This window comes from Hipposideros armiger, unplaced genomic scaffold (genome assembly GCF_001890085.2).
Source record: "Hipposideros armiger isolate ML-2016 unplaced genomic scaffold, ASM189008v1 scaffold_45, whole genome shotgun sequence".
NCBI classification, from domain to species: domain Eukaryota; kingdom Metazoa; phylum Chordata; class Mammalia; order Chiroptera; family Hipposideridae; genus Hipposideros; species Hipposideros armiger.
Genome location: NW_017731395.1, coordinates 4,087,683 through 4,096,806, shown reverse-complemented (window position 1 = coordinate 4,096,806; position 9,124 = coordinate 4,087,683). Strand labels below are relative to the sequence as shown.

Here is a 9,124-nt window from a genome sequence, read left to right as displayed (position 1 = left end):
ATTCTAATTCTTTACATCAGGGTTTTTTACGGAGAACTTCCTTATTGTTACAGATGCCTCTTTGGCTGTTGTAAAAGCTAATATTGAGAGGGAAACTACAGTACTTTGCTTATGGAGAAGGCTCATTTAATATATGAATGTATATAATATGCATATCACCTTAACTAGGGCTTGGGAGGCAGGATCGAAAATGAGCTAAAGTATATGTTTCAATGAGGATGGATCAGAAACATCTTTGTATGTAGGAAGCAATACATCTCGGTTATGGCTCTGAAAATGAGCTTAGGACATACTGTTATAGATGATACAAATCAGCCTGTTTCCATAATCAGTAGTATGCTAGAGTTGGAGCAAAATTTTTAAAATGTAGAAATACACTTGAAGAATTTGGTAAGTATTAAAACTTTTTCTTTATTTTGCTTTGTTTTTTTAGGTTGCAGATATTATCGGTATATTTCAAAACGAGATCATCAAGTTTTAAGGAAGAAAATTAAGCGGATGAAGAAATTAGTGAAAAAATGCAGCATTGTAAATCCAGGACTCTGATATTGAATGTAAATTATTTCATATTAATAGCTACAATGTAGCAGGTCAGTAGATAGTTATGGAGTGTATTTATTTATTTGGTGTTTCCAGAAGATAGTTTTATATGGCTACAAAAGCTATTTTTATATTTTTTTGTATTATATATTTAGCTAGATAAACAGTCTCACTGCCTTTGCTCTTTGTAAATAAATATTTTTCCTTTTTGTACTGTAAAATGTAACATTTCTTAAGGACTAACCTTCAAAAGAAAATACGAGCATATTTGTTTAATCAGAATACAGCTCTTACAGCAGTTACTGCTGTTTGCAGATAAGTTGCCTCTGACTATTGTGTAATAAACTACAACTGTGATACTGTTAAGTGAATTTATATTCCTCTTTTAGATCTAAGTGATTCACGTTAGATTTACCGTCATGAAGAATATATTGGTGATAAGTTCTGTTGAGGAGGTTTGAAAACAGAGGAGGATTTAGAAAAGGACTCCTCTTTCTCTTTTGGTGTGAAGATATGGCAGTTTGGGGATGAATAACTTTCTGATAGAGAGGTACCTTTGACTCCAGAGGACTAATTTGGGTCATTGAGGATAAAGGGGACTGTTTTCAGCTGGCACTGGCCTCCCTTCAAAGGGCCCTGTGTTTGTTTGTTTGTTTGTTTGTTTGCCTGGAACAGCAGCAATCTTAAAACATGCTTTAGAAGTCCTGTGTCCTCTGTTCCCTTGGAAACTGGGTGCAGCCGTAGGCAGGTGGACAGTGGAGGGGACTCTGCCAGTGAAATATTGTCCCAGGGTCACACGCTAAGCCCGATGGGAAACCCTGGCTCAGAATCCAAGAACAACTTTCCTGGAATAAGACCTGAGCTTGTAACATGCTGTGAAAACTGGTAGAGTGAGTGTTTCTTCACACCTGTCTTGGTTCTTACGCATTTACTGTTCAGATAACTAGTATTTGAGTTCCATGAAGCACCCTAACTCCAGAGCAAGTCCAGTAGTTAGGTGGCAGACCACCCATTTTCCCCATTGGCCTGTGTGCCCACTAAATTTAAACCATCTTCAAGGAAATTGGGGGACATACTATCCTTTGTCAATAGTTTAATAATAGTTTATACTTAGTAAGAAATGACTATCAACAGATAAATACCCAGCCCTGTAATATCCATATGAAACAAGCAGATGCCCCACAGACAAAATAAACCCAGTGAAAACTCCACATGAGTAGGGCCAGCCTGACTGCGGGCAGTTGATGATGAGGTTTCCTAGTTCTGTGTAAGATCAGCACTGTGGAGGGAAAGTTCCAGATGCTGTGGCCTGATAATCTCAAAAGCTCAGGCCGAGGTCATCAGGGCATTGCTCCCTGAGCCCAGGAGTCAAGGGTAATAGGATCTATGAATTCTCATGATCTCTAGCAGAATGAAGATGAGAGGAAAAAGGCATGAGTTTATACGGTTCTTCGTTTCCGCACAAAACTTAGTTTTCTAGAACTTTTAGATCAAATGTTCATATCTAATTGCACAATAAGAGCAGTGCGAATCAATAACTGAGTGTTTTTTTCGTTTCACCAAAGTTAAAGCCAGTTTCATGAATAATAATGGCTAAAACCTGACAAGCACTTCGGGCTTTACATTTTGTCATCTCTCAACCTAACTCCTATGAATGATCCCTATCTTACCAAGAAAGGAAGTCAGTTCCTCCAAGGTTAAGTTACTTGCCCAAGGTCACAGCTGGTAGGTGTTGGCACCAGGACCCTAACCCCATCAGTGTGGTTCCAAAGGTCACACTTTATTTGTACTGTCAGTACTGCCCTCCCAGTTTAGTCAGTGTTTGTAACATGCAGGGCACTGAGCTGGGTAGCAGCTCTTCATTTTTAAAATTTTTTTTCCATGTTTTCTAAAATTTAGTTTTAATTTATAGTTGACAAACAATATTAGTTTCAGGCGTACAACACAGTGATTAGACATTTATATGCCTTACAAAGTGATCACCCCAGTAAGTCTAGTGTACCCACCTGACACTGTACATAGTTATTATAATATTATTGACTATATTCCCTATGCTGTACTTTACATTCCTGTGACTATTTTTTATAACTGGCAATTTGTACTTCTTAGTCCCTTCCCTTTTTACACCCATCCTCCCAACCCCCTCCCATCTGTCAGCCATCAATTTGTTCTCTGTATCTGAATTTGTTTCTGTTTTATTTGTTTGTTTATTTTGTTTTTTAGAGTCTACATATAAATGAAATCATATGGTATCTGTCTTTCTCTGTCTGACTTATTTCACTTAGTATAATACCCTCTAGGTTATCTATTCGTCTACTGATGGACACTTAGGTTGCTTCTGTATCTTTGCTATTGTAAATAATGCTGCAATGAACATAGGGCTGCACATAATCTTCTCGAATTAGTGTTTTGGCTTTCTTCAGATAAATGCCCAGAATTGGAATTGCTGGGTCATAAGGTAGTTTTTTTTTTTTAATTTTTCCATAGTGGCTGAACCAATTTATAATCCAACCAATGTGGTTTCCCTTTTCTCCACATCCTCGCCAACACTTGTTTGTTGATTTATTGATGCTAGCCATTCTGACAGGTGTGAGGTGGTATCTCATTGTGGTTTTAATTTGCATTTCCCTGATGATTAGTGATATTGAGCTTATTTTTACATATCTATTGTATGTCCTCTTTAGAGAAATGTCTGTTTAGGTCCTCTGCCCATTTTTTAATCTGATTGTTTTTTTGGTGTTAAGTTGTATGAGCGCCTTATATACTTTGGATATTAACCCCTTATCAGATGTATCATTGGCTAATATCTTCTCCCATTCAGTGGGCTGTCTTTTCTTTTTGTTGATGGTTTCCTTCACTGTGCAAAAACTTTTTACTTTGATGTAGTCCCATTTGTTTGTTTTTTTTCTTTTGATTCCCTTGCTGGAGGAGATATACCAAAAAAATATTGCTAAGAGATGACAAAGAGTTTACTGCCTCTGTTTTCTTCTAGTAGTTTTATGATTTCATGTCTAACATTTAAGTCGTTAACCTATTTTGAGTTCATTTTTGTATGTAGTGTAAGAAAGTGGTCGAGTCTTATTTTTGTTTTGCATGTGTCTGTCCGGTTTTTCCAGCACCATTTATTGAAGAGACTGTATTTACCCCACTCTATATTGTTGCCTCCTTTGTCGTAGATTAAATGACCACATAGGCGTAGGTTTATTTCTGTACTCTCTTTTCTGTTTCATCGATCTATGTGTCTGTCTGTTTTTATGCCAGTACCATGCTGTTTTGATTACTATAGGCTTGTAGTATATAGTGTGATTATCAGGTGGCATGATACCTCCCAACTTTGTTCTTTGTTCTCAAGATTGCTTTGAATATTTGGGGTCTTTTGTGGTTCTATATAAATTTTTTTTTAGAATTATTTTGTTCTACTTTTGTGAAAAATGCCATTGGTATTTTGATAGGGATTGTACTGAATCTGCAGATTGCTTTGAGTAGTATGGACATTTTCACAATGTTAATTCTTCTTCTCCATGAGTATGGTATATGCTGCCATTGATTTGTATCTTCTTCAGTTTCTTTCTTCAGTGTCTTATAGTTTTCTGAATACAGGTCTTTTACCTCATTGGTTAAGTTTATTCCTAGGTATTTAAATCTTTTTGATGCAATTGTAAATGGGATTGTTTTCTTAATTTCTCTTTCTGATAGTTTGTTATTGGTGCATAAAAATGCAACCGATTTCTATATATTAATTTTGTATTTTGCTACTTTACTGAATTCATTTATTAGTTTTAATAGTATTTTGGGGTGTTATCTTTAGGGTTCTCTATACATAATATCATGCTTTCTGCAAATAATGACAGTTTTACTTCTTTCCAATTCAGGTGCTTTTTTTTCTTTTTCTTGTATGACTGCTGTGGCTAGGACTGGTAGCAGCTCTTTAAAACTATAATTCATTTATATAAAATTTCCAGACTAGGCAAATCTATAGAGACAGTGAAAGTAGATTAGTGGTTGCCTAGGAATGGGGGATGGAAAGGTGAGATGGGTGTGATAGCTAAAGGGTACAGGGTTTGTTTCTTTGGGGTAATGAAAATGCCCCAAAATTGAGTGTGGTCATGGTTGCACAACTCTGGGTATACTAAAAATCATTGAATTAATACATTTCAAATGAATGAATTATATGGCATGTGACTTCTATCTCAATGAAATTGTTATTTTAAAAAAAGAAAGAAAAAAAGCCCAAGGTCCCACCTAGAAAAAAACGTTAACCCCAAAATATCAAACTCTAAAATTTCAGCAGATGTAACACCAGAAATAGGTTATGGGCAACTCTAAGTCTCTTACCTAAGTAGTCCTAGGGGAAGTTACAGTTTTGACCAAAATGTGAATTCTCACATTTACAAATACTGAGGTCATTCAAAGAACCTAAAATAAGGCTTACGTCATACTGAACACTGTCTTGCTACAGTTAAATGTATACAGATTCTAGGAAAAATAAATGATACTGGAAGTTGAAAAAAAAAAAAGAAAGAAAAAGCAAGCTCCGTGGAATCAGAAATGCCTGGACTCCACAAAGCACCTTACCTGCCTGAGCCTCGGCCTTATTCTGTAAAATTGGGTGGTCTGAGGAAGGCAGATAGAAAATGTTTGACACAAGTCCTCGTGTGTAGTTTTCCTCATTAGTAGTAACATTTATTATTATGAACAACATCTAAAACCAAAAAAGGGGGGGGATGGGAAGAAACTAAAAGAAAAAGTTAAGACAAAAACCAGACTGTTCTTTAATGAAGGGGTAACGCCTTTTGGATCCAGTCATTTATCCATAGTTACAGCACAAGGACTTATTCTGCTGGATTGAATTAGAATATTTATATTTTAAGTATTTCAAAAGGAAATAAGCAGACCCTTGAAGGACGTGGTCTACAAATCATATGACTGACACTGTCTGAATAAGTTAATTTAAAAAATTAACCTGTTTGAGACTGTTCCTCCCTCCACCCAAGATTCATGCTCCCGAAAGAAAGCATCAGCCACCAAGCAAGAGTCCACTCGTATCTGATGCTGCAGAGACCCTCATCTACGTTGTCTTCATAGGTATGGATGTAGCCTTTTAAACTCAGTGAATAGAGGCAGATGGTGCGTTTGTTTCTGTCCCACCGGCCCCACCATGATACCACTGCCAGTCGTTTATTTACAGCTCCCAGCATGCCTGTCCCAAGATTTCACAGATAATCTCAAAATGTGCTTTCAGTTTGCTGGCTGCATCTGACACAGATTTTTCTAGATGAAGAACGAGTAAAAGTGATTACTGTACTTTGTTTGATATATCGTGATGGAATAAAAAAGATTTGGGCTGTCATACAGAACACATAATTTTATTGCCCTCTCTTTCATTCACCTAAAGCATGATCCTAACTAAGTATGTCATGGAACCTTTCTGAGACTTAATTTGCTTGTCTACACGTTGGTAATACAGTATCTACTCCACTCACCTAACAGGATGGTGGTGACGATCAAATGAGATGACACGTGAGAATACTTGGTAAATTGTAATGCACTATGCAAATGAGAAGAGTTATTAATGCTTGCCCTAATCTCAAACCTGCCTGTTCATTTTCAGACTGTGAGAAAAGGCAGATAGCTTACGAAGGCAGGTAAACTGCGAGAGAAATCAATAAACTATATGAGAAACTACTGAGTTAGAACATTTCTTTTTATATTTTGTCTGTTCTCTTCCATGACCTGATTCTAGGATAAACACCAGATTCTTAACCTCTCAACATCCTCTTTAAAAGGCGCTTGCCATATGAAACTGTGTGTGTGTGTGTGTGTGTGTGTGTGTGTGTGTGTGTGTAATTGCTATTGTTTGAATTGCGTGACCCCAAAAGATATATTGGAGCCTTAACCCCCTAGGAATGTGACCTTGTTTGGATAGGGTCTTTACAGAGGTTAAAATGAGGTCATCAGGTTGGGCCCTAATCCAATATGACGGATGTCCTTATAAAAAGGAAAAATTTACGCATAGCCATGTATGCAGAACCCCAAGTGAACACAAAGTCAGAAATTTGGCTCTACAAGCCAAGGAATGCAGAATATTGCCAGGAAACCCTGAAAAGCTAGGGGAGAGGCATGGAACAGATTCTCGCTCACGGCCCTCGGGAGGAGCCAGCCCTGCCAGCACCTTGATCTCAGACTCCGGCCTCCAGAACTGGGAGCCAATACATTTCTGTTGCTTAAGCTGCCCAGTTTGTAATACTTTGTTATGGCAGCCCTAGTAAACAAATACAATAGTTTTAAAAAAAAATAGGTCATGTTTACTTCAAAGTGGGAGCTAAAGTGATTTCCGATAATCTGGTTTCAGCTGTAGTCCCAGACTAAGCTTACCTACCACTCAGTTAAAACTTATTTTCTGTTCTTTTCCACCTTGTATCTTATCTGAATACCCTGGTCACCCTTCATTAAGATTTTCTTAATCTCCTCCAACCTGATGCCAATCTCTCTCTCCTTAGAATCCCTAATGACAGTCTGTTCCTTATTGTCATCTTGATATAGTCTGACTTGTATTATTTGGACACTTACTTTCACCTTTCTTATTAGAGCATAAATTCCTTAAAAAAGTTTATGTATGTTTTCTGTGAAACATTCCTCTTGTAACAATACTTTGTGCATGATAATATATACCTACTGACTTGACACTGAGGCATCTGTTGTAAAATTAATTATTGCATAAGTATTATGCAATCACATGTATTATGTAATTACAGCTAAAATATTATGTAGTCCCCTCTGAAATGTTACATATTTTAATAATCAGAAACTCATGCTGTCACTATGTCTGAGGGGACCTGCTGGCAGACCTTTCCCTGCTAATTTTGTAATCACTCGTTGCCCCAAACAGTTAAGATCTGATTTGAATTTATATGTCCTGGGTAGAGAGAAAGATTTATGTTTTATTATGGCCAAGTTTTTCTTGGTTTGTGTAATGCCGTGCTATAATTCTATGAACAGACTCATTTAGAAGTCTTTTCCAAAAAAGAAGTTATTTCTTTTGGAATCAATATTTTGGATGGCAAAAGGAAAACTGAGACATAAATGTCAATACAAGATCAAAAAGTACTCTCAGATCCTATATGGGAGGGGAGAATGCCTTCATTCTTACAGGTAGACACTCGCCTCCCATTTCTGAGAAGGCCCTGGTGTGTGAATTCACGGCCTGACGTTAGTCCAAGTGTCTTTTCTTGCGCCAAGGCTTTTAGAGCAATGACATTAGCTGACCTTCGGGCAAACAACCATGGAAACAGCAGGTCACCAATGAATCATGGATGTTATGTTTTAAAAAGCAACATTCAACGAGGCAGGCTACTGAACAGTCCCAGTAGGAAAGCAGGGCTGTGTTGGCAATCGTGCTAACTTCTCCCTTTTCCTGAGTTTTAGTTATAAAAATCGTATTTGGGGGCTCTCATAATCCAGAGCGTTGTGAACACAGATGTGGCTAGAGGGAGGCTCCCTGGCCCCTCCTGATAACATCCTGACCTAGGCTGTTAGTGATGGTGGATGGGAGAGCCGGGTGGGGAGCCCTCCTGGAAAGCCCATGTGGACCTAGGAAAATCTTTGATTTCACCTGCATTTCAAAAGGGCAGCTTTGGCCAGTAAGGACACCTCAGGGTGGAGTGGAACCTTATCCTTCTGTCCCCAGTGGGCCTGGGCCCTGTTCATGCCTCTGGATTTGGGGCTGGGTGAGCTTGGGACTCCGTGTTTGTGATATACTCGTTCCAGAAATATTTACCAAAGGCCCGTTATTTGCAAGGGACACGAATAAAGCAAAAACAATTCTTAAGTACTAATGTTGGAGCATGCTAAGTGTGGAGGAGTGCCCCTACAGCAGGTATTGATTTGGGAAAAACAAAGGACCCAGATGTCTTCGCTTTCTGATGAAATTGCCCCGAAGACCTATTTGCTCACTCCTTGTTTGCACCATCTACGCTTTCTCCTTTTCCTTCACTGCCTTCTCTTGATTCGTGAGATGTCCTGTCTTCCGACCACGTGAATACATGGCTTTCAGATCCCAGGAACCATACAGCTCCGCAAGCCTCCCCTCAGCTCTCCCTGTCTTGCCAGATGCACACTTATGTTCTCAGTGCCATTAAGCACCGCAGGGGCCCGTGAATCTTGGCTTCTACTGGCTGGTGTCTGGACTGCGTAGTATGTGTTCTCATGCGGGACGAGGCTCTGGGCTGCTCAGCTCGAGGAGAAACTAAACAAATTGTGCATTTCCTGGGCTCCTCCCCACTTCCCCCTTGCAGGACTTCTTGGCAGTTTTCATGAATCGCAGCGCCTCTGCCATGGACAGCATTGCCAGGTTCTGCGAAGCAGACATGAGCCCCAATAAGTGGCCAGCTTCGTGTTTCGGGGACCGGAGAGGAAAGGGACACCTCTCACTGCTTTCACAAGAAACATTTAGCTACCCAGCCCACAGAAGAGACACTGCTCAGAAACCACCTCAGTGAACTTGGTTGGGGTGAAGTGCGGGTGGGGGGCGGGGGAGGAAGAAAAGCCCTGGGCAGGGGTGGGGAGAGGCGGGAACCAGGCAGAG

General features: G+C 39.2%; 1 protein-coding gene across 1 annotated transcript in view; it reads left to right on the top strand.

The window, feature by feature from the left end:
* The window catches only part of TAF1A (TATA-box binding protein associated factor, RNA polymerase I subunit A), a 31,729-nt gene extending 30,823 nt beyond the window's left edge, over window positions 1-906 (top strand). Inside the window, exon 5 of the mRNA XM_019639593.1 lies at window positions 434-906. Within this exon, the coding sequence (XP_019495138.1) occupies window positions 434-546 (113 nt within the window). The 3' untranslated portion in view covers window positions 547-906. The remainder of the gene's footprint in view (window positions 1-433) is intronic.
* The last annotated feature ends 8,218 nt before the right edge of the window (window positions 907-9,124 follow it).